Source organism: Lemur catta, chromosome 20 (assembly GCF_020740605.2).
Source record: "Lemur catta isolate mLemCat1 chromosome 20, mLemCat1.pri, whole genome shotgun sequence".
In the NCBI taxonomy this organism is placed as follows: Eukaryota; Metazoa; Chordata; class Mammalia; order Primates; family Lemuridae; genus Lemur; species Lemur catta.
Window position 1 is genome coordinate 11309037 of NC_059147.1, and position 24997 is coordinate 11334033.

General features: G+C 55.7%; 1 protein-coding gene across 3 annotated transcripts; it reads right to left on the reverse strand.

Annotated features, from left to right (window-relative positions):
* On the reverse strand, positions 1–24267 carry NECAB2 (N-terminal EF-hand calcium binding protein 2). 3 transcript variants are annotated; one of them, XM_045533221.1, is made up of 12 exons: positions 23728–23841; positions 18324–18432; positions 16204–16229; positions 15937–16034; positions 8714–8850; positions 6156–6274; positions 5892–5971; positions 3375–3428; positions 2770–2882; positions 2131–2208; positions 955–1046; positions 1–371 (listed from the first exon to the last, which is right to left on the reverse strand). In XM_045533221.1, the coding sequence occupies exons 4-12, from the start codon at positions 16015–16017 to the stop codon at positions 343–345; spliced, it is 783 nt and encodes a 260-aa protein (XP_045389177.1). In that variant the 5' UTR covers positions 16018–16034; positions 16204–16229; positions 18324–18432; positions 23728–23841; the 3' UTR covers positions 1–342. The 3 variants fall into 3 exon arrangements, with proteins under 3 accessions (XP_045389177.1, XP_045389176.1, XP_045389178.1); XM_045533220.1 differs by lacking the exon at positions 16204–16229 and having other exon boundaries at positions 23728–24267; XM_045533222.1 differs by lacking the exon at positions 23728–23841 and having other exon boundaries at positions 18324–18527.
* Between the last annotated feature and the right edge of the window lie 730 nt (positions 24268–24997).

Genomic DNA, 24997 nt, shown 5'->3' on the forward strand with positions numbered 1-24997 from the left:
TGTTCCCAACCAGAGTTTATTTGGTGCCTGTGCCCAGCGGAGGCCAGCTGCCTACGGTGGTGCTGGTCACGTGGGCTCTACTGCCACACGTGGGATGGGCCTCGGTTGGGCGCTACGGGGTCACGGCTCCTACCAGGTAGAGAAATGTCAACGAAGGGAGGACAGAGGTGGCCGGGTGTGCGTGGCCACTCGCTGGGGGGAGAGGGCTTCCTCCTTCAAACAGCAGGGAAAGACATTCGTGTTGACAAGAGAGAGACCACAGCTCGTGTACCACAGTTTCTAGAAAAGGGAGGTCCTTGATAAGAGGAGGGGCGGACCCAGCCGCAGGCCTCGGGGAGGTGGTCAGTCTCGGCCCACTGTGCACCACACGGCTGGAGGGGGAGAGGGGTGGGTTAGAGGGCGGGAGGGTTGAATGGCCACCCCGGTGGGCAACGGAGGTGGCAGGGGGGAGGCAGAGCAGGATCCCCTTGCCCGCTGCAAGGCAGGAGAGACGTCCCACAAGCCCGTGCCCTCAGTCACCAGGGCCCGCTCTGGGCAGTGCATGGGCTGCCACAAGGGACGGCCTTTGTGCCTCCATGTGACACAAAGGTGAGTGCTGTGAAGGTAAAGTCAACCTAGTGGTGAAGGTGGGTAGGGGACCCACAGAGGGGTTGACTAGGGGCACCCCACTTTCTCCCTGGTCTGTTGGTCCGTGACTGAAGGGCCACCTTAGGGCTCCGGCCCTGGCCTTGGAGCTCTTCCTGGCCCTAGGACCTTCCTGCACATGTGGCATTGAGGTCAAGCGCGCACCTCGGGGCTGCTCCCTGCCAGTTACTCAAGCAGAAGGGTCAGGGAGAGATTTGGCCCTGTCCCCTGGAGCTGGCACCGCCCAGCTGGCTGCCCCTGGGCTCCCGTCAGAACCAGAGCTCTATGTGGGCCCCCCCTGCAGTCCCAGGCCCTCGTCCCTGCCTCTACCTGGCACCGAGATCCGGGAGAGGGCCTCGGGCTGGCTCAGCGTGTCCACCTTGACGTGCCGGAACGCCTTGCACACGGGGCTCTGCAGGTGCCTGCAACCCGGGGGAACGCGGGTGAGTCGTGGGGCGGGGCTGGGGGTTGCAGGAGCGGAGCTCTCAGGGGGTCTGGTTCTAATGCTAGCTCTGCCTGGGTGGGGGAGCTTAACACCGGGGCTCTGAGCCATTGGGGGGAGAGAAGGCTGGGCCCAGGGAGGCTGTAGCCCTGAGGGAGAACAGCCTGTTCCTTTCCTCGCAGGGAGCGCCTGCAAAAGACACACCCTGAACTGGGGCCCGTGCCTGACACACCCTACGGCCAAGGACAGTCCTCAGTACATGGGACTTCACCTCCTGATTTACCCCAGGAGGTGGGGGGCGGGAAGCTGGCCTCTGCCTTGGACTGATGACACTGAAGCATGGACAGAGAAGAGACCTCAAGTCCTTCCCTGGGGCCCACTACTCCTCAGGCAGCCCCGGCCCGGCAGCAAACCGTGAGCGTACAGCAGGCATGGGGACGGGGCTGATGTCCTGCAAGCCTGTGAGGGCTGGAGGGACAGGGTAGTGTCTGACGAATGAGGAACGCTCAGGGCCTTTGCGGGATTCCCCTGGATGGGCTCTGAGCCCAGTGGTGGTCACCAGAGTCGACCTCCTGACCTCCCCACCACGCCCCTGCCTCACAGATGAGCCACTGATCATGTGTGTGCTGAGGTACCTCCTCTGGGCCCGGCCCTCGTCTCCACAAGACATTAAGTAAGGCAGAGCCTTGGCCCTCCAGGGTAGGCCAAGGAGGACACGGCCCTTTAGGAGCACAGAAGAGGCACTCTGGGGAAATGAGGAGGGCTCCCTGGAGGAGGGTACTTGAGCTCGAGCTGGAAGAGGTGAGGCCGGGGGTTTGGGGAGGGGATTTTTGACCCTTAGGAACAGCAGTTTTCACATACAAGAGTCCAACCTTGGTGTTAAAGCCTGAGACTTGGTGGGCTTGCCTGGAGCCCGGGGGTGGGGGGTGGGTTTGCATTACTCTGCGAAACACTGCCTCCCCCTGCACTGCACAGAGCCTTCTTGGTGGCTCCTTACCCTCCCCCAAAGGGATACTCGGCATCTAGGAAAGGGGCCACCTCCCCACTGGCCGGGCCCCGCTCACCTCTTCCACTCCTCCTCTGTCTCCCAGAACTCGTAGATGACGAAGGTTAAGCCGTCCGACAGCCTCACGGCAGCAATGCTGTGAAGAGAGAGAGGCTGTGGACTGACACAGGGCCACCCATGTCCCCTCGAGGGGCCCTCTGGCCCACAGACATACACAACAGCCACCTTCAACCTTTCTTTAGTCCCCACCCCACAGCCAGGCTCTGAGATGACCTCGGACTCGGGAAGCCTGACCCCGGCAGAAGCCTCTGCGGTTCTGATCAGAACCACTCGGAGCCACCACGACCAGTCCCGCCACCTGCAAGGCCTGGCCCCGGGGAGCGGCCAGTCGCTCTGTTGAAGGAAACTGTGATGTAACAATGTTAAAATAATTCACATTCATTTACAAAGATACTAATACAACCTTTACAAATCAAGGCAGCATCTTTTCCAACCCAGCTCTTCGTAATCATCTCACTTAATCCTGAAAACAAGCCACTGAGCGTCCCGGGCCTGATGGGGGCCTTACCCCTGGGAGGCACATCCCAAGTCCCCTGGTCTCTTGTACCGGGTGGGAGAGGGCCCAGCGCCCGGCTCTCACCCAGCCGTCCACCACCAGGCAGAGCTCCCCGCCCCCCGCGCCACCCGGGCTACTCACTGGAAGCAGGTCCTTGCTCCCGCCGTGCCCCGCAGGTACTGGCGCAAGGAGTCCAGGAACTCGCCCAGCTGCTCGGGGCACACGGCCATCTCCTGCCGGACCAGCTGCAGGTGCTGCCGGGCCAGGGTGGGAGTGAGTGCAAGGGCCCAAGGGCCAGGCCGCCCCCCTCCACCCTTCTTATGAGGGGACAGGGCAGCTGGGCCAACCTTTTTCATTCTTATACAAGAAAACTGGCTAAAAAAGGATAGAAAAAACAGCCAAATGCAGAAATTAGCCCCCACAAATGGTGACTACAGACAAAAAAGCATTGGAGGTTCCCCAAGACATGGCAAAACCAGTGACCAACAGAATTTGTTTCTGATGGAATCGGTGTTTTGCCATTATGTCCTGGTGACCACTTTGTTCCCGGTCTAAATTATTTGATCAAAAGTCCTCAGAGCCTCCAAAACACTCCAGCAGGGGTGGGGAATGGCCCCTGGGCCAGGGCAAGGTTTGGGGGCCTGATGCTGGGGTGGCATCTCCCTGCCTGGTGGTCCCAGGCAGGCAGTGGGCGTGGCAGGGACATCAATCCACCCGGATGTGAAGAGAGGGGGTCGGGGCCTCACCATGTTGGTGCCGTCGTCATCCGAGAGGCGCTGCTGCAGGTCAAACCAGAGTGCCTGAAACAACGGAGCACAAGTGAGGCTAGGGACAGAGGCCCCGGGGCTCACCACAGTGACACTGTTACACCTGGGGCTACCACACAGCTCCAGCCCCTCTGCCCCGAGGTGTGCTGGGTCTCTGGGATCCCAGGACCAGCCTTGGTCCAGCCTCCACGCACTGTGCTGGCTCGGAGGGGCCGTGGGAAGGCAAGGCTGGGAGACCAGCCCTAGGTCCTGGCATCTGGGGCCGCTGGGACGCACAGAGGCCAAGCTGACCCACAGCAGAGGGCACGAAGGAGGCTCCACGAGTTCTGCTGGGACAGGGGGCTCTTGGGAGAGGCAGCAACAGGACCCAGGAAGCCCGAATCCAGGACGCTGGGTTTTGCCACAGCCCTGAGATTCCCCCAATTTACAACTCACCCCAATCATAAGCCCTGGCACCTCCTCCATCTAACGGTCTGACTGGGGTGATCGGTTCTCTCTGGCCTTCCCCAGGCCCTAACTAAGCTGTTTACAAATACATCTTATCTAGTTTTCCCGACGGCCCGCAGTAGGTGCTGCCCGCTCTAAGCTCCAGGATAGGAGGAACCTGTTCATCACCCGCACCTCGTGCCTACACGGGGCTGAGCGCTCACCGAGGCTCCGGAGTCTTATTTCATGCGGAGAACCCTGGCTCTGAGGGCATGAGAGCTGGTTCTTCTCCCTTTAACTTGGGCACCCCAGCAATCACCGCCTCTGTGCCCGTCCCTGTCCGTCCTCCATGAGGACAGACTGTGTCTGTCACCATCACAAGAGAGCACATGCCTGAGACTGGCTGTTAAGGAAAACAAGGGGCGGGTGACCTGTGTAGGCACCACCGTCAAATTCTTTATGTTCAAACTGGGGGCCCTGGAGTGGCCAGTCCTGGACAGGGTTCTGACGTCTCTAGGACACGAGGCATGAATGCCCCTAAGCTGTGAGGGAGCATCTGGCCGGGACGGCTGTTTTCATGGTTTTACAACCGTGTTCCTGGACTCCTGGAGGGCTGGGGCTGGGGCTGCTTCCTTTCGGCTTCTCCCAGCCCGCAGAGCCATAGAGGATGAGGAAGGTGAGGGGGCACCCATATCTGCCCCCTCCCTCCCCCAGCCTCCCTGCAAGCGCCTCCATCCTCCCGGCCCAGGCAGAGCCAGGCCCTGATTGGCCCCTGCTCACAGCCCGGGCCAATCAGAGGCTGGCCAAGGGGGGCCCCGCCCCATCTCCAGGACGCCCAGGTGCTCCGTGGTTACCAGCCAGCCCGGTTGTTAGGGCGACCCGGGTGCTAAAAATAAGCTTCAAAGAGCTTCCCTCTGGAGGCGCCCACCGAGTTGTTATGACAACCGGGCCACAGGGTCCCCACAGAGCCTCTCGCAGCAGCTGGCTTCGAGGTGGGGGGTGACCCCACCGCGGCCTCGCCCCTGCAGGGGGGAACACGCGCCTCCTCCCTCGGACTCTGCTCCAGGGCACAGGCCCTGCTCCTCCCTGGGGAGGGCCCCTCAAATCCGTCAGAACTAACCCCCAAACCCATCAAAATAGTAACACCATTTGTAAAAGGTATAAAAGAAATACAAAAAGTAGAAGACATAAAACCACCTCAACCCTAGGGCTCTGAGATGCCTGTGCCCTTGGCTCGTGTAGGTACACGGGTGTGGCGTGTGCCGCGTGTAGGTTCTGGGAGCAGCGTGTCTAATAATAATTGCCAACCTTACTAACTGCCAGCTACACGGGGCTCTGTGCTGAGCCGTCAAGACATCGTTTATCTCATCCTAGCAGCATCCCGGATGCGGAGTCCTAATCTCCCGATCGTTTTCTGTACCATCAGAGAAGGAATCTGAGGCTCAGAGAGGGTAAGACACTGGCCCGAGGCCACACAGCCAGAATTCCAATGGTGACAGTCTGATACCTGAGCCCATCAATCCAAAAGTCCTAAGGCAAACTTTTTTCTCTCTTCTACCAAAGGGTCACACTGTGAGTACTCTCCCAAGGCATGAAACACTGACAATGTGACTCTGTAGGGGCTGTGTCATTTTCTGCTACCGGTGCACGTGCCACACTGGATTTAACAGACTTCTTACTGCTGGTCATTCCCTTGTTTCCACACGCTCCTGAGTCACCACGTCTCTCACTCATCCCGAAACTGCCTCCTGGCGACCACCTGCTCAGGCCACCTGCCTTAGGGCAAAGCCTCCTTGGAACCTCTGGACCTGTGCAGCACGGGACCCTGCCAACCCCTCTCTGCCCCTGGAGCTGTCCCTGCTGCCTGCCCACCTGCCCCTGCCACAACCCCATCAGTCCCAGGGTTTGTGCCGCAGTCGTGCGCTCCATACCGCCACACTCCACCTAGGGGTTGCCTTCTCCAGGCCGGGTCCCTGAGCCCTTGCAGCCCTGACTTCCGTCCTGAGCTCCAGGCCTGGGGCCCGGGAGGGGAGGAGAGGAGGGACCGAGGTGGGGTGCGGCGGGGCTCACCTTGTTCTCCAGCCTGCCAATCAGCTCTGCCAGCCGGCTGATCTGGGCTTCCAGGCCCTCCTCCTTTGAGTCCTCTGTGACTGGGAAAGAGAGACAGACCGTGTGGTAGGGAGGGCCAGGCCCGTGGGGAGGAGGGGCTCACCCAGCCCCACCAGGGGCCCCAAACATGCCCCTGCCTCCCGAGTCCCAGTCCCCGTCAGAGGACCCTCGGAACTCTTCAGGACCCCCGCCAGTGTCACCCCCACCCTGGGCCACTGCTCTCACCAGACGGAAGGCTCTTCCCTTGTTCCGTGGCCATGAGCTTGTGGTTGGCAGCGTAGGGGGGAGTGGGGCTTCCATACCAGGTCTCTGCAGCGCCGTGGCCGGGTTTGCTGTGGTTCTGCCTGCAGTTTGAGTCGGGGAAACACAGACCACAGCAGCAGTTGCAGGGCCCTGACCACTTTCAGCAGCTTTGACAGCTGTTTACTAATCACTGATCGTGGGCTAAAACGTGGAACCCCACCCCTGAGAGGTGGGCATTACGGCCTTTGTCCTTACAGAGGAGGAAACAAGCCGTAAAGCAGGGGACTGGCCCTGCAGGGAGCTGGGCTTTGCACTCAGCTTCCTCCTGGGACCCCACGGCCAGACCCTGTTCCCGAGACTGAGGTCTAGGGCTGGGCAAGGCTGAGCCAGGCGCCCGTCCCCGACCCCATGGCTCACTGCTGCCCAGGCACCCACCCAGCTGTGGCAATACCAGGTCTCCCTCCCTCCCTGCCTCAGGAGAAGCCAGTCTGGTGTTTGGTGTCCTCTGGGGTGGGGGACCTCAGTTTACAGGACCCCCCCCAACACACACACACACACACACACACACACACACACGCACGGAGGAATATTAACAGGACAGAGATCTGTGCTCCTGACCTGGGCTTTCCCCTGCTCACAGCGGCACACACCCCCGCCACGCGCCCTGCCAGGCACAGCTCGCCAGACAGCCACACACGCTGCCATGCCAAGTGCTATGCCTGGCACACAGTAGGGACTCAACCCCTGCTCGGTGAATGACCAAACCCTCACATGCAAAGAGATGCTGGCAAACTCCCTGCAGACACACACAGCCCAGCACACACACGCAGGCCCCTGCACCCCTCTGTCTCTCAGCATGGCTGCCTCAGTGCGTTCTGGGATCCGTCTCCTGTGAGCTCTGGAAGCTCCACAAGTCTCTTCCCCGTGCCAAGGGAGCGAACCCACCTCCCCCGAGGGGGCGTAAAAGGCTGGCAGAGTCTTTGAGGTGTCAATCACAGCATCTGTACAAACCAGCTGCAAATTAAATGTGTCCCTCGGACCATGAAGGGTTGCTTGGAGTGGGGGGGTGCCGGGTGGCAGGTCTGAGCCGGCAGCTCGTGCCTGGAGCACACACCGTCCCAGGAGGCTGCTCTGGGGCCAGGAGACGGGATGGGCCCTGGGGACCGGCGGCCGGGAGCTGAAATAGCTAAGATCTGGGGAGGTTGGTGTGGAACAGATGTCTCTCCCCAGAAGGACGCGCCACCCGCTCCACCAATGTGCCGAAGTAAGGTCCCAGCGTGGGGCCGGGCAGGTGCGAGGTGGGACAGAGCCGGCACAGCGCAGAAAGGCAGCTATGAACTCGTGCAACGATACTATCTGTTCTGTGGCAAGATAAAAACGGCAGGTTTTTGACCAAGACAGTAACGACAAACAAAGGAATCTAAGTGTCAGCTGGGGAACCCAGAATCTCAGGGCCGATCACAGGTGCAGAGTTCTGGGCTCCATCATGGGGGCGTCTGACCAGTGGGTGGAGCTGGGGGCTCAAGAATCTGCATTTAAGTTTCCCAGGTGTCTGGCTGCAGGTGCTCAGAACAAACCCATCTGGGGAACAAAGTGAACTGAACGACCTTCGCCACCAGATCTGATTGGGACCAGCTCCTCACCAACCAGAAACACAGGCTCAAACCCCCCGCCCACCGCAGCCCAGCATGCCGGCTCTGACACCTCCGCCTGGGACGTCGTTCAAGGCTCCACAGAACCTGGGTGTTCTCTCTGCTTCTTCTCGTGCCGGGCACACCAGCTGTTCTGGGAAGAGCTGGGCAGAGACGGGTGTGTCTCAACTCGGGACAGCAAACAGGAGGGGGTCCTGGCACTGCTGAGCCGGAAGTAGAGAACTACCCCTCCTAAAACCTGCCACCGAGAGGGGGCCCCAAGTGCTTTTTCCATGGTTCAAAGGACACAAACAAGGCCTTACATAACACAATACTGTGAGAACATCACTCCATTTTCACCTCTCTCGATCCTCCTGAGAAAGTCTCACCATGGCCCTACCCTGTCTCCGACGCCTCGGCCTCTCCTGTCAACAGAGACGGAGCAGGAGGCAGGATCCGAGCTGGCCGTGGGCAACCACAGGTGCTTACTTTTCACTTCCTTCGCTTGTGGCATGTGATGCTTATTTTCCAATTATTGCAGCCATATACCATGTCCTAAATTTATTTCCAGCTTTAAAAAGTGCGCCCGACTATAGACTCTGAGCACACGGGGATGGGGCAAAGCGGACTGGAGTCTGGGAAGCAGTGTTAACCGTGTGTCCGCGCCGTGTGTACACACATCACGCATTCTTCCCAGCACACACTGTCTCATCCGATCCTCACAGTGACCGAGAGACAGGTATACAGTTGTCCCCACGTTCCGGCTGGAGCAATGGAGGCAGAGAGGGAGGTGCAGGCAACTTGCCAAAGGTCCCCCAGCTCTTGGGAACACGAACTCCCCCACGGAGCAGCAGGCTGGTGTGTGCATGTGACACCCCCGCGTGGCCGCCAGGCGTCTCCCCCACGCACCGGATCTGGTTGGTCTGCTCCGCGATGGCCTCCACCGCGCTCTCCACGGAGCTCAGCAGCGACTGGATCTGGTTGGCCGTCTCCTTCAGGAGGAACCGGGTCACAAACTGGTCCACGTTGCTCCCGCCCTCGTACACCTGTGGGGGGCAGGGAAGGGGCGCTGAGGGGGACGGGGCTGGGAGGGAAGTTGGACGTGGCGTCTAGCGGGGGAGCTGGGGGAGCCACTGGGGTCGGCGACTGTCTTGCATTGGGAAGGGGGGACTCCACCACTTCCTGCATCTTGGAGGCTGTGGAGGCTCCAATACAGGGGCCGTAGACTCAGAGACCAAGGTTTGAGCCCTGGCCTCACCACGGACTAGCTCTGTGGCTCTGAGTGTAACCAGGTCACTGTAGTATCTCACAAGGTCGTAGTGAAGATTAACACACATAAAATGCTTGGCACAGTGCCTGTCACGCAGCAAATGCTCAAACAGTCGCTGCTATGACAAAGACGGTGGTGGTGGTGGCAATGATTAGTGGTGGCGCTCTTGTTCTTGCTGTGACAGGGATAAGGTATTAGGGACCACTGCCTCTGCCGCCTTCCTCCTCCTCCGAGGACTCTCCGGGCTCCTGGGTCTTCCTGCTGCTACTCAGAGAGACAACCGCACGGAATCACAAACAGCCAGCAGAGGCCCCCGCGGAAGGTACCTGGGGCTCAGAAATCAAAAAGAGGGGGTGAGAGAGGAGTCTGGGGGGTACAGGGAGACTTAGCGGGTGCCCCAAGGAGGAGAACTCTGAGGAAAAGATAAAAAAGAGGGTTTTCTGCGAGTTTTGCTCTGTGATGTGGGACAGAATGTCCCCCCTTTGTCATGAGACTTCAGCAAAGACATTTCTCAAGGCTTCTGCATCCACTGGAGAGTCTCCGGGCTGCCCTACGGCGGGAGACGGCTCTGGCTTAGCCTCATCACTCAAGGATGAGACGACAAAAATGATGCTGTGTTGGGGGATTCTGGGTCTCCCGAACCCCATGATTGCTCTCCCGGCCTTCTCCGTGGAGACCCCGCCTTCCTGAGCCACCTGCCTGGGGCATCTTGGAACTGCGCCCAGCCCCTGGGCAAGGCAAGAGAAAACAGGGCTCTCAAGGAAAGCAAATTAAACCATCCATCACTCTGACTGGGAATTAATTAGCAATAATTGCACAACGGGAGACATGGCCGAGAGACAGCCTGGGGAGTGCATGCGGGGAGCAGGCAGGGAGGTGGCCGTCCTCTGGCAGCCAGACCAGAGCTCGCGGGACAGCCCCTGCGGGAGGAAGAATTTGTGGCTGAAAGAGCATCAGGTTCTGGCAGCCTGATGGATGGCAGCGGCCCGTTATCCTTCGGAGCAGACAGCTGAGACCACACACGATCCCGTGATCGACACACTCCAGACAAACGAACGGCCAAAGGTGAACAAGAAGACATACCCCGATAAAAAATTTAAACACAAAGAAAAAGGCTTTTAGAAGCAGATCAAGCAGAAAAACGAGCTGAAGTGTGTTAAAAGCACCCAGACCAGTGCCTGAGGATGTGGTCGGGGATCAGGAAGTGTTACTGGTTAGTTGAATTCCGAAGATGACAAGTTCGTTTCAAAGGGGTAAGAGGGAAGCTCTTACAGATTTTCTTCTCCGCCACGGTCAATGCCGCAGCCCAGATTCCAGACGGAGGGTTCACATCTAGAAATTGTGCACCTAGTGGACAAGTCACTCATTTGCAAAACAGCGAAATATTCAGAAATCTGTTACCTTTTCTGCAAAGAATGCTTAAGAATTTCTCCTAAATCATCTAGGCTTCAGTTCAAGAAAGAATTCTTGAATAGGGAAGTTGTACATAGTAGTAAATGGTCATCATTCAACTTCAGCATGAAGGGTCTAGATGTCAGGAAAGCAGAACATTAACCACTAATAGTTTAATTTCAACTATATTGGATTAACTCAATAAAGTATAGAAAAAATAGCCAAAAATCTTAAAAATTTCTTTTATCTATAAAGGGAATAAAAAGTGTTTTTTATTAGCTAAGTATAAAAATCAGATTAAGAAGGTTAACAATGTATTTTTTAAGTCATTCGTAAAATGAAAACTAGGATTTTTTTTACTTTTTAAAGCATAACCGATGATACAAGCAGAGCAGCCCATCACAAGGTGAAATATAAAAGAGATGAAGAAAGCATGAAAAATGGGAATGAAACATCATAACAGCAGTCAGACCAGACAGAACAAGCATAATAAAAAAGGTAGCCTAAATTCCCCCATGTCAGGAGACAAAGTCCCAGAGTTGATTAAATAAGATCCAGCCAGAAGCACCTAAACCAAACAGCACCGAGGATTTACAGACGAAAGCCTGTGCAAAGATCCTGTAACCAAATTTGATCAAATCAACGGGGACCAGTTACAGTATCACTATCCAGGTAGAATTTAAATGAGAAAGTATTACATAAGCAAGAAAGGTTAAGAATACAATGGCAAAAGACAATGTATAACAAGGACACGATATTATTAAATTTTCACACACTGGGAGAGGACACCGCTATAAACACAGCTATGGTGACCTGCATGGATACAGCCATTTTATAAAGCAATTTTGCTAACATCAAGAGCCTTAAACTGTTCATATTCTTTAACCCGGCAATTCCCCAATTCTGATAATCTATCCCTAAGAAATAGTGCAAAATGTGTTCAAATATGTGTGCCCCAGGGTATTAAGTACAGTATTACTCACAAGAGCAAAAAAATAAAAAATAAAATAACATGCATTAGAGGAAAAATAAGTAGATTTAAATAAGAATACTTAAAAGGATGCCTTTGAACAGTTTTAATAACATAGGAAAAGTACTAAAATATTAGGTAAAAGAGCAGGAAATTTTTATACACAGATCATAACTATTAAGGAAATACACATGGAAAAAGGCACAAGGGTAATAAACTAAAATGTTAACGGTGCTTCGGGATAGTGGGAATTAGTGATTTGAAATTTTCTTTATACTTTACTTCCTAAATTTTGCATATTAAATATCTACCATTTACATAAAAAGATAACAAACGTCTACATGCAAACAACATGGCTAAAAATATAGAAAGGAAAAACATTAGAAATACAAAAATTAGACGAAAACATAGTTCGCGGTGAGAAATGAGCTCACCAGTGTCTCGTAGGACAGATAAGTTAGGTGATAAAGGGACACAAAGGCTGTGTCAGGAGAAATAGTGACAGTCTTTGAAATGGGCAGAAAAGTTCTTGGGTTTTTTATCTAGTAAACTTTTCTACATTACTAAGTTTTTCCTTATTTTAGAGCTACTTTTAAAACGCTATTAAGATGTAGAAAATTTATAATAATGCAAATAAGTCTCTTCCACAGAAATGCATTTGAGTTTGTCCGGCAGAACACAGTGGACTGAGGCCCTGTGTAGTGGCCAGGTTTGCGTTTGTTCACAAGTTTTTCCAGAATTCCCAGTCGCCTGTACACACGTGCACGTGTTCCCCGAGTTCCCCTTTGAGCCAGCTGTAACACAGTACTGGTCTTCACAATAACAAGTTAAATTTTTTTGATGTGCACATTTTAAGATTTGTAGAAGAGACACGATTTAACCTTTTTAAAAAACTCCTAACAGCACATTTCATAACAACAAAAGGATGGCTATTTTTAAATTTGATATTCTGCAAGGGCAATCTACATCTTTCTCCAGCATCCATGAGGTAGTTATAAAAACAAAATATTCCGTGATATCTCAATGAAGATATCTCAATATATATTAAAAAATAGAGCAGAAACTTTACTGGTCACTTAGTTGTATCCTAACAACGAAATGAGAAATGAACGAGAACACAGACTATTCAAAGCAATATTGAGAATAAATTACACATTAAAATCTATGACTATCATGAAAATACCAAAGATAATTTTTTTTAAATTTTGAACATTATCAAAAAAAGCAAGCATTCCATTTCACATAAGAACAGCAACCACAACAAACCCAAAGTAACAGGAGGAAAAAAAATAACAATGGCAGGACTATAAATATATTAGATAATGTATCATGAAATTTAAATAAGTGTGCCAGGAGCTTGTTATTAGAAACAGCTAATTAAAATGGGAAAAACTGTAAATATAAGGTTTTAAAATTTAGGAAAAACTATTAACAGCACATATTTTATTGAACTTAATCTGCATTAAGTACCTGTTTTGTGTCAAACAACATTTTGGATTTTTGAAATAATCATAAGAACACACCATGCACACTTGATCATAAAACTGGACGTGTCTAGGATGCCTTTGTTTAAAAGTATACTAAAATGGCCCAGGCATGGTGGCTCATGCCTGTAATTTCAGCACTTTGGGAGGCTGAGGCAAGAGGATAGCTTGAGGCCTGGAGTTTGAGACCAGCCTAAGCAATGCTGTGAGACCCTGTCTCTACAAAAAGTTTTTAAAAAATTATCTGGGCATGGTGTGCACCTGTAGTCCCAGCTACTCGGGAGGCTAAGGCAGGAGGATCACTTAAGGAGGCCACAGTGAGCTGTGATGATGCCAGTCACTCCAGCCCGGAAAATAGAGTGAGACTCTATCTCACAAACCACCCCCCAAAACAAAAATGGACACAGAAAGTAAAAGGCTTGAGTACAATTACGGTTGACCTTAAAATAACTATGAAAACCATCCCCTCCCCTATTTAAACACCTGAAGACTTACGGATAAATTCTATTTTTGAACAGAAAAATGAATCTGTGTTAGAGAAGCTAAATCACAACACAGAAAACATTCAGCACCACCTCCCAAATCATTCCCAAACTAACATCCAATCTTAATTCCCGACGGAGACAGAGAGATAAAACGCTCAGCTGGTGACGAGGATTGGGCCATGTGATAAAAGAATAACGTATCAATTAGAGTTCATCACAGGGAGCTAAGGATTGTTCAATAGGAGAGACTCTAAAAATAGAATCCACCCCATCGATAGCTTAGGGAAAAAAATCTTATGATCATTTAGAAATACCAAAAAGGCATTTGAGAAAATTCACTACCACCTCCTAAGACAAAACTGAACAAAGGGAATGCAAAAATATTTCTCTAACATGCTGAAGAGGGTCCTAAAATAAGAGCTGGTATTAATATCACAATTAGTGGAGAAATACTAGAGAGATACTTGACAATCAGAAGCGAAACACGCACGCCCGGCCCGGCCCAATCACGGTGTTTCAGAATTCGGAGAAAATGCAATCGGACGTGACAGGGAAACGAGAGGACACGTTAGAAATGCACAGCTGATGCCACCAGGTGATAAGGACGCCATGGCTGCATCTCAGCGACAGCCAAAGAGTCAACTAGAATCAACGGGTACAAGAAAAGCACGTAAGATAAAATCAATGAGCTGCATTTCTACAAAAACCAGTTAGAAAACACAAAACACAAATGCCAACCACCTCTGTGACAACCTACCATCACGACGACCACTAAAAACCCACCAAAGACCCCCTGTCCCCCCGATACGCTGTGTCTGTGACTTCTGAGAGCAAAATCCCCAAAACTACCTAGCAGACCCCTCTCCTTGATGGAGAACGATGTCACGTTCCGGAAAAGTCTGACCGAAGACCAAGAAGCAACCGCGGGTGTCAGCAACACCTGGCCACAAGGTCGCCGGAAGCGGCCCAGTCCACGGTGAGAAAAGTGAGGCTCGAGGGGGTGGTCTCAGCTGCGCAGAGTCGCCCCACCCGTGGGCATGCGGTGACCTCACACAGCCCGTCAGGAGCAGAGCTGGACTTGACACCCTTGTCGGGTGGCTCGGGGGCCTGGGAGCTCGCCAGGCTGCCGTCTAATCCCCCGCCGCCCTGGGACATCAGGAAGTCACATGATATTCCACAAGACAACTGTAAACTGCATGTTTACACGGTATGAAAACATGCTTTAACACAGCAAGACTCACAACAGTGCGACACTGGGACAGCCATGGTGATGTGGACAGGGGTGGCTTGGGGAGGCCCGGCTATCTGGGGACAAATGGCAAGAACAGGATTTTCCAACACAGCGCAGGTGGCAACTGCGCAGCAATGGACAATCCCACGGAATCGGTCTTAACCTGTATCTGGGCATACAGTAGGAGCCTAATGACAAAAACCAGCCGTCGCCTTTGCTCTGTGCCAGGCCCCGTGCTAAACAGCTTCGAGGCCTGACTTCATTCGTTCCTCTCAAGGACTCTAGAAGGTAGATGCTCCCATTTCACAGATGAGGAAACTGAGGCTCAGAAAGGGAAATGACTGTCTCGGGCCCTGCAGCTGGGTCTGGCTGACTTTACCAGCTGAGCTCTTGGCCCCACCCGGCAGACAGGCCAGGCTTTTCTGGGCTCCCACAGCTCAGGGCGCTGGCGGGCTGCCGCCCCGGAGCACCTGCCCGTCCCTGGCCATTGCCTGCTCCCAGCCCCCTCCCCCGTGGGCCCGGGTCAGTGTGCCCCCAGGCAGGCCTGGAGCCCCACGCCGCACCATACCCCTCGCCACGTCCCTGACTCACTTTCCCTGCTCGTCCCAGCCAGCGGCTATGGCTGTCTGGCTGTGACTCTGTGAGTTCACCTTTGTCCCCACAGCTTGTGGTGGGGAAGTAACAGCCACCCGCAGGGCTGCCGTGAGGATTAAACGAGATACTGAGCATTGAGCACCCAGTGTGGGGCCTGCCCGTGCTAGGTCCTCCTCCAGGGCATCGACACAGACGAGGGGTGACAGGGCTGTGGGCAGAGACCTTTGAGCCACATCAGAGCCCTCTCTGCAGAGCACGCAGCCTCCTCCCCTCCCCCCACTCCTCACAGCTCTGCTGCTCAGCTCTGGTCCCCTGCCTCACCGGACGCTCTCACTTGAGACACCGTCAGATTCCCGGGTCAAGTTCAAATGCTCAAACCCCTCCCCCTCCCCCGCTTCCAGTCCGCAGGGGCCGGCACCTGTCTGCGGACCCTGCAGGGCTCTCTGTGACTGCCGCTGCCTTTCTAGGACCAAGTCCGACTCCGGGAAGGGGCCTCACGCTCCCAACCAGGCACCGACTGCACAGGGCCATTCACAAAGTTGCTCTACTGACTTCACAGTTTACCTCTGCTCCTTCAAGGAGGCCCCAAGCAAAGCCCCCCGCCCCAGCCAGGCCCACCCGGAGCCTGTCACCCCAAATCCAGGCACCCATGGGTAATGATGCCGGGAACCACCGGAGCCGGGGCAGCACGCCTACACCCGCCCACCTTCTTGGTGTAGCCCATGGCCTTCAGGACAGAGTGATTGAGGGTCTCCAGGGAGGCCAAGACGTCCTCATAGTCCCCCATGTGGTCCACGAAGTAATCTGCGGAAGGAAGGGCAGAGGTCGGGGGTCACAGGGCATCCTGCCCCTCCCGCTGGGCCCTCCTGCTGGTTGGGTCTATGCTTCCCAGTACCTCTCCCCTCCCCCGGCCCTTCTCCCCCCAGCCCCACCCCTGCACCCCCATCTTAGTCCCTGCAGAGCCGGCACCTACCACACAGCTCCTTGGTGTCCACGTGGCTGCAGAGAGGAGGGGGAGAGAGAGAGATGACAGACAGACAGACAGAGAGGGAGTCAGCAGGCCCGGCCCTGGCAGTCTGTAAACCACCTGCTCTCTTTCACCCTGTGTGCTGGCAGCGTGAGCCCCACTTTATAGATGAGGGGCAGCAGGTAAATGTCACCCTCCGCCAGGTTTGCGCAGGGACCATGTCTGTCTGGCCACCCCACCCCCATTTCTGTTTTCTCCCCGACAGTCAGCTGACCACATGGTGAATAGATGGCACCAAGGGCGGGGCTGAGCTGGGGTCAGGAAAGGGGAGGGGGAGAGTGGGGCCCCATGACTATTACGGGCTGTCAACAAAACTCACAGCTGTGCCCCACCCCCGACATCCCTGCCTGCTGGGTCTGGGGGCTACACCCCACTCCTACAGCGTGGAAAAGGGTCCTGCCGTTTCTCGGGAGAGAAGACCGAGCACGAAAACGGCCCCCATGACAAGGAAGGGGCACACACAGCCGTGAGGTCAGGAAGGCCATGCTGCAGCGAACGGCGGTTCTGACCACCAGCCCCGTCTGGGCCCCAGGTCCCTCCTCTCAGGGAGGAGGCGGCTGGATAGCATGTGCTTGGCGGAACCCAGGTTCGAGAAGCATCTGGATAGAAGGCTTCCAAGTGACCAAATAAATCTGGGCTTTGCATGCTCTGTCTGGGAGGTTCCTCAATTTACATTTCATGTTCAGAGTCCTGACAAATCCTGCAGAAAGCAACCCTGTAATTTTGCTTAAACTAGCATTTCACAAATCTTTCTGATTTGTTATTTTGTAAATTCTGTGGGCAGAAAGCCAATTTGGCATCCCAAGGAGCTAATGTTTGTAGCTCATGCTTTGGGGAATGTTGGAGAGAATAATGCTAAAGGTCCTCAAAGCCTGGACCTTCCACATGGTGCAGCCACCTCCACCCCCACCCCCCCACACGTATTCTCAAGGTTACACTTTCAAACCAGCGCCCCCACCTCCCTCCACCTCCACCCTGCGGCCCAACACAAAGGCACCGAGTGAGAATGAATAAATCAGTGGGCACCTGCCTTGGCCCCTTCAAAGTTCCCCAGCAGGCTGCAGGAACAGCTCAGAAACCTTTATCTGGCTCCAGAGACAAAGCCCTCAGCTCTGGAGTCCGCAGCCCAAAGCCAGTTCTTCAAAGTGGCCTTTCCCAGACAAGGAAGCCTGCTCCACCATCCTGGTCCCCAGCCAGCACCTCCCAGGACACACTGACCCCCAACTTCTGGTCCAGGCCACCACTGTCCTGGGTCCCTTATAGACTGTCATGGTGGTAACTCCTTGTCCAGACCATGTCTAGCCAGTCTCAGGGGACCCCAACTTATAAAATCTGCCCAAAGTAGCCCCCCAGAAACTCTGGTCCTCATCACCTGCATCGCCCTGAGGAAGGTGACCAGGAGGGGCTGAGGAGGGGGCTGAGGCCAGTCCTGTCTGGGGAATCCCAAGGAAAAGGATTGGAGGTGAGTTTGGGGAAAGGTCAGGGCTGAGTTTGGGTAGAACGTGCATTTTGCACTTGATTTAGACAAGGGTTGGAGCCAGAGATATTGGCTGATTCTGAGATGCAGGTCAGGCTATGACTGGTTTGGAGAAAAGATATAGGGACGGTGGTAGCTTTCAGGTTAGACTTAGGATTAGTATATTTCGTTCCAGTTTGGTTTAAAACAGGGTCAGTGTTAAGGCGAGGCTCAACCACAGAGTTCATGCTGGGACTGGGAGAAGGCACCAGCGCTGGGGTCAGAACTAGGCAGGCAGAAAGGGTGAGGTCACTGCCAACGTCCAGTTTTCATTATCCCATGTATGCCGTACAAAGTCGGGAGCCTCTCCTTGGCCACGAGTGCTCAGAAAAGACAAACTTGGGATAGTAGCCAACGCAACGTCAGTTCGCCCACTCCCCACAGCACCCCAGGAAATGAAGGCCAAACAGATCTGAGTTTTGGATTAGCAAATTTGGGGATTTGCAGGTCTCCCGCCCCCTACAGGAGACTGGAAAATGGAGACTGGATGAGGAGGGGGACCCACAGACCCACGCACACCCCTACTCTGGCAGCCAGGACTTAGGCTCACTTGGTGTTGTCAGAATCAATCGTGTGAAAGAGATCCTCGAGTTCTTTCTCGTTGAGGACGCCATCTGCAAAGAAGAGCTGGAATTCCTCCAAGGACAGCTTCCCATCATCTGCAAGGAAGGAAGATGGGAAAGCGGCTGGTGTCTGCAGAGATAAGCCTGGCGGGGCCAGAACAAGCACAGCGCCCAATCCAGGCAATCCCGCAATCAGCTAATCAACCCCAGCTCAGATAATCCCTGCCCACTCAGCTGATCCCCACACCAACAGATAAACTCCATTTTAGATAATCCCCGCCTGCCCAGCTAATTCCCAAATTAACCAGTAAACTCCAGTTCAGAGAATCACTGACTCATCCAGCTAATTCCCCAACAGCAGACCGGTGCCTACTTCCAGAAAATCCCCAAACCACCAAATAAAACGACAATAGCTAGTTCCCTGGGGTGCACCATGTACCAGATACTTTTCATGCATTCAACAAATAGAGAGTATTTGCCAAGCAATCTTCTCTCATTCAATTTACACAACCACCTGGAGGTAGGTGCTATTTAAGGCAGCCCAATTGTATTATAGTGATTGCCTAATGTAACACCACGGGTAAGAGGCAGATCCAAAGCCGGGCAGTCGGAGGAACCACTGCTCTGTTGCTTCCAAATGCCCAGACGGTCTCCCCACGTCCCCTTCTCCAACCCCAGCACCTAAGCCCTGACTCTGGGAGAAGGAATGACCCCTGTCTTCCGTGCCCCATCCACAAGGCAAACTTCAGGCCCTTCCCCGAGGCAACTTTTGTGGGGTCTCACATGAGACACCTGCCGAGGGTTGACACAGAGTTCTCACCGTTACCTCCTCTGCCAGGCCACTGATGTGGCTGACAAGATGCCAAGCTATGAAGGAAGGAGGTGCCAGGCCTGGCCTGGGCCCAGCACCCTATCTGGGCTGGGGGCTGTGGCCCATAGGAAGGGCCTCCAAAGCCAGCATGTCCCAGCCACTCCTCTCCCTGCAGTTGCTCTGGGCGCCTGTATCTCCTGGGGACACTTGTGGCCCCACCCAGGAAGGTCTTGGGGGTTCAGGTCAGATTGGGCCACGGAAGGAAGGTGGCTCAAGCAGAACATCAGTGAGTCCGGGAGAGGCAGTCCCCAAACTCCAGCAAGCCGGTGTCCCCACCTGCCCTGTGGCCACCACCCCCACCCCTCCAGGATCTAAGAATGGTCCCTACTCCTCCTTAAGGGACACTATGTCCGTGAGGGGCAGTAGAGGTCAGGGAGAAGGGGGAGCCCGTGACATTTCCTGGCCTTCAGCCTCTACCCAGACCCCTTCCATGATGTCATCAGAGTCTGCAATCGGAGCTGGTCCTTGGGACAAGGACCCCTGTGAGTCCACATGGCACCTCCTGTGGATTAGGAAGAGATGCCCCTTTCTCCAGTGGGGGCCACAGCCCATCGTCAGGGCACGTGGGTTGGCAGAGGAGTGCAGCCCGGATTGGAAGCCTTCCATTTCCTCAGGTGAGTGCCCTCGTGCAGGGCACAACCTGCCCAACCAGACGCAGCAGACCTGCTTGGGTTCAGAGGGGAAGTTGTTCTCAAACCGGAAAGGCTCTGGCGCTTCTGTCTCTGCTCCCGGCAGCTCTGTGGCTGCTCAAAGTAGGGCGAGAGCACACGCTCAGGAGAGGGGGGTCCTCAGACTCAGCTGTGGGCTCACCCACCTGTTTTCTTCCTGCCCCTAAGCCGTAAGCTGTCAGGGGCTGGGAGAGAGAAAATATGAACACATGCGTGCGTGGGGGACTAGGGACAGCCTCCCAATATGCCCCCCAACATCTCAAATCTCAAGGTCACAGAGGAAAAAGGAATTTCTAACTAACAAGACAAAAAAAAAAAAAAAAACCAAACAACCTCCCCCCACATAAAAGACCCCAACCCAGCCAACTTTGGAAGGTCCACAAAATCAGCTGTGAGACACATGAAATCCACGTTGTCCATTCTTTGTATTCCGAGAGCGAGGACATGTCCCAAGTTTCTCCAGCAAGACTGAAAATAACACCCAGGAACCACAGTGCGGGATCATGGCAGACACCGGGGGGGGGGGGGGTTCTTCCGTGTATTCAATCCTTTAGTCTTCATAACACCCCATTTTAGAGAGGGGTAAACTGAGGCACGGGGCCATTAGGGGACTTGCCCGGATCCTACAGCTGGAGAGACCTCCACCTACCCACCTTCTCATGCCTGTGCAGGCACCGTGGTCCCCTCTGCACCCAGGGACCCGTCAGGCACCCCGATCACAAAGCCTTCCGGCCGACCTTTGCCCCAGACGCCTGACCACAGGCCTGATGAACCTGCATTACACCGTGACAGGGAAACCTCCCCTGCCCGGGTCTCTGGTCCAATTACACAAGCCAAGCCGGCCTGGCACCTCCCCTTCCACCGCAGACTCAGGGAGGCCCATCTGCAAGTGTTCCTGCTAATGAGCAGGAGCTCGGTCTCCGTGACGCTGACCTTTCCAATGCCAAGAGCCTGTCGGGGTCCTGGAGGGAAAGCTGCCTGGCACTCGGCCCTCTGCCATCCTCCTGGGTTTGTGTCCCAGGCTGCAGGCCGGGCCTCTCACATCCACCTTCCCCTGGGGACTGGATGCCCGGTGTCCCCCTCAGCCAAGCAAGTCTCTTTCATGGGAACCGATCGGATGGGCCAGCCCCAAGCCTTTGCTCCCGCGACCTCTAAGGTCTCCTCCGCGCCCACCTGGAGGTGCCCCCACTGCCCTGGGGGTCTCCATCAGCCCTTGCTCCGGGCACCTGGGGCAGGGCCGGCCTCGCTTGTGTTAAACAACTGTGTGTGCTCGTGTGTGTATGTGTGTATCTGCCTCGACTCCCACACCTCCTTGCATGTCTGTTCTCATGCTACACTCGCCCCTGCTCCCGTAGCGCTTCCGCGCCACCCCACACCCCACCCATACCCACACCCCCTCGTATCTCCGCACCTACGCGACACTTTTAAACCCTTTTAAACCGCTGGGTTGAATCAGAACCTGCCGCACCCAACGCGGGCTGCTCGGCTGCCGAACAGCACCTGCCCCCACGGAGCCTCGGCCTGGCTTCTGCCAGCTGGAGAGGGGGGGTGCGATACTTCTCATCTCAGCAGGATCATAGCGAAGATCAAAGGAGAAAGTCCACTCAAGTCTCGGTGCATAATAGATGCACCTGCTGGCAGCCTCCACCAGACGTCAACTCCCCACTGAGCGCAGGGTGGAAATCAAACACCTGTTGACAGGCCAAGCCAGCAGCCGGCCTTTCCCAAGACAGTCCACGCTGCCAGCTGGGACTTATTGACTCTCGCCACGAGCCAAGCCAGGAGCCCACACCTCACTATCCTAGACAGCCCTTTGGGGTGGGTGCTGTGGTCATTATTCCCATTAACAGATGGGGAAACTGAGGCACTGAGAAGCTGGTGACTTGTCTGAGTTGGTAAGCGGCTGAGCCGGGACTTAAACCAGGCAGCTGGGCTCCAGGCTGACCCCACGCTGTCCCTGAGGGGGACAGAGGAGGGGCCCAGCCCCACCTGCCATAGGCCCAGGGCCCGGGAAATTCTCGGGGAACTGGCATCTCACACCCACATTAACCCTGGTGACAACCCCCTGCGGCCACACAGCGGTGGCTGGGAAGGTTTAAGGCTCCAGGAAGAGGAGGAGGAGGAGGCTCTACCTCCATGGGGGCCGCAGGAATGAAACTGAGAGTCCCCACAGCTGTGTTCAGGGGGTGGAAACACGGCCCCTGGGGAGGGGGCACACAACAGGACGGAACCCCCTCTGTGCCCAAGGGGGACCTGGGTGCCACACTGCAGGGGCTCCTGCGGAGCTGCACACGCACACACGACCGGCGTGCAGGGCAGTGGGTGGAGGCCACGCGCCCTGCAGCAGGTACGGAGACCACAGCCGCAGCCACCAGCACCACCAACAGCCACACGCACAGCCGCCTCCCACCAGCGAAGGCAGCCGGTGACTGTGAGTCTACAGATGTTCGCTCAGGACCTGACAGGTGCCGGGTATCGGGCCCAGGATAGGGGACAGCCCCAAATCCCGACCCATAAAGACGTCTCGCGGGCAATGAGGACACAGCCCCATGCTGCCGCACACTGAAGACCCGGAGCTCATCTCTAAGCCTTCTCGGGCCACGTTATCTCCCCACGTCCCCCTCCTTCCTCCGCTCCATATGGAATCACTGCTGATGCTCCTTCACCCCGAGAGGCCTGGGGGGTCCCTGTCACCCCCGGGGATGGGAGGCCAGGGAGGGAGACCCGTTGGCAGCAATCCCAGCCCAGACTGGTGCACCTGTCTCCTATGCCCCAAGGCCTCCAATTCCACCCCCAGGAGCCCTGGGGGGCCAGGGCCACAGTGACTCCCCAAGACGGGGTGGGTGCTGGGACCCAGGCCGGAGCTGCCATCCTGAACTCCAGCCTGTGCAGGCGAGGAGGCGTTGGGGACCGAGGGCCCTGGAGGCAAGTGACAGCTCCTCTGTTGCCTACTTTCCCCAGCATGGGCGTGGTACTTCAGGCGCATTTTCTCACGAAGGAACAAACACAGAGCACTCCCTAACTCTCTTTAAAAATGTTTGTCACCGACATCTCCTCCCTAGCTTTTCCCAAAAGCTCAGGGAAGTAGGCAGGGCAAGTGTTATCACCCCACTTTACAGATGAGGAAACTGAGGCCAGGACAGGGAACATGCCTTGGTTAAAGTCCACATAGTTGCCTTGAACCCGGTAACAACGACTAAGGTAATTAGAATAAGGTGTGAGCTTTTTGTTAGTCTATTCCTCTCCAAGCGAGGTTCCCAAGGGCCTCTCTAAACCACCTCATTCTCGAGCCCCTCCTCCTGTGGGCGGGGCCTTCCCAGCAGTCAGGAGGAGCCAGGAATTCCTTGGCTGCAATGTGGGCTCACACTGTTGGGGGGGCCGCGGGAGAGCCTCGGTGCTTTCATGCAGCTGGGCAACCCTGGCAAGTCACTTACCCTCTCTGGGCCCCTATGACACCGATAAAACGGGACAACAGCACCGAATGCATCAGGTCACTACGAGCAGGAAGGGCACCGAGGCCTACAAAGGGCCTGGCGTGAGGCTGGGGCTTCCTCTGAAGGACGGTCCTGGGGCCCAGCCCGGCTGCACCCAGGCCAAAGCACACCAAGCACTTCCCGTGGGCGAGACGTCACCTCACTGAATCCTCACGGCACGGCTACTAAGCAGGAACTATTAGGAGACCATTTTACAGCCAGGGAAACTGAGGCACGGACCAGCACCAAGGCTTGGCCTTCTGACTCTTTACCTTTAGGTTCAAGGCTGTCCATGTCTCCTTCCCAATCCCTTCCCCCACAAAGACCAGGACAGAGAGTTGGGTCCCCGCTCAGTGGACAGCCTGGGAGGGCAACTCACCATTTTTGTCCGCACGGCGGAAAATCTGCAGAAAAGAGAGGTCGAGTCAGCCCTGGGCCGGGGAGGGGCAGGCACCTTCCAGCGGCTTCTGACCGGAAGTGAGGTCCCTGTCCTCCCCCAGGAGCAGCTCAGGGGTGGGAGAGCGGAGCTCCCCGCTTCCCTCTCTGCAGGAGGAGCCCGGGGCTGGGATCCAGGGCGGGGAGGGAGGCTCCAGGCGGAGACCCTCCCTGCCGTCCTCCGCGGAAGCAGCCGCCCCCTCTCCCTGCTGTGCCGTCAGCCTGCCCACAGCCACGCCGGCAGACACGCGCGAGCCCGCACACTCACGCTCACGCCCACACACACCTCTGCAGGTGTACGTCCACAGCCACCGGGCCGCGGCCCCAGCCCTGCCAAACGCTCCGTCGCACGCAAGCACGCTCAGAATTAGCGTCCCAGGGACAGCCACAAACTCCACCACCGCACTCCTCCCAGAACCTCGGTCTTTCCAGGGAGGCTGGCTTAAGTCTGAATGGAAGTGTCTGCCAGGCCTGGGGACAGGGCCAGCCGGGCAGGACCGCGTTTTTTTGGGTGGGGGGGAAGTGGGTCACCAAGAGCACGGAACACAAGCTGCAGAGGAGGTCGTGGCTGCATCAGGCCGGGATGGCGGGCAGGGGGCGGCCCAATGCACGCCAGCGTCAACTGCGAGACCAGCAGCCTCCTCCTCTGGCCTTCCCAGTGGCATCCAAATACCTGGGACAGAGCCGCTCCACATCCCTCAAGGTCAGGCTGCAGGGGTAGCGGTAGCGGTTCCTCCCTTCCCAGCCTGGGACAGTTGTCGTCACCTGGGGAGCTTTGAGAGCCCCTCAGCCCAGGCCACGCCCCAGAGCAACTAGGCTTCTGGGGCAGACCCAGGTGTCAGCGTTCTTAAAGCTTCCCGGGCACACTCAGGGTCGGCACCTGTGCGCCGAGAACCTGCTCCTCACAGAAGTGAGGTTTGAGATCCTGCAGGAGCTTGTTTCCAATGCACAATGTCCGACCTGCCCCGGGCCCACTGAGTCAGACCCTGTCCTGCAGCCAGATCCTGGGGAGATTCACGCACCAGCTCATTAAGGTCTGAGAAGGATCCCAGGGTATGGGGTGGCCCCCGCCCAGCTGACTGGCTAATCTTAGCAGGGAGGGCACAGACCTAGGAGGGGGTGACAACAAGCTCAGTTCCCCCAGTGTTTTCCCAGACGCCAGGGAGGCTGCACTGGGACCAGGCAAGCCATGTATGAGGTACTAGTCCCTCTGC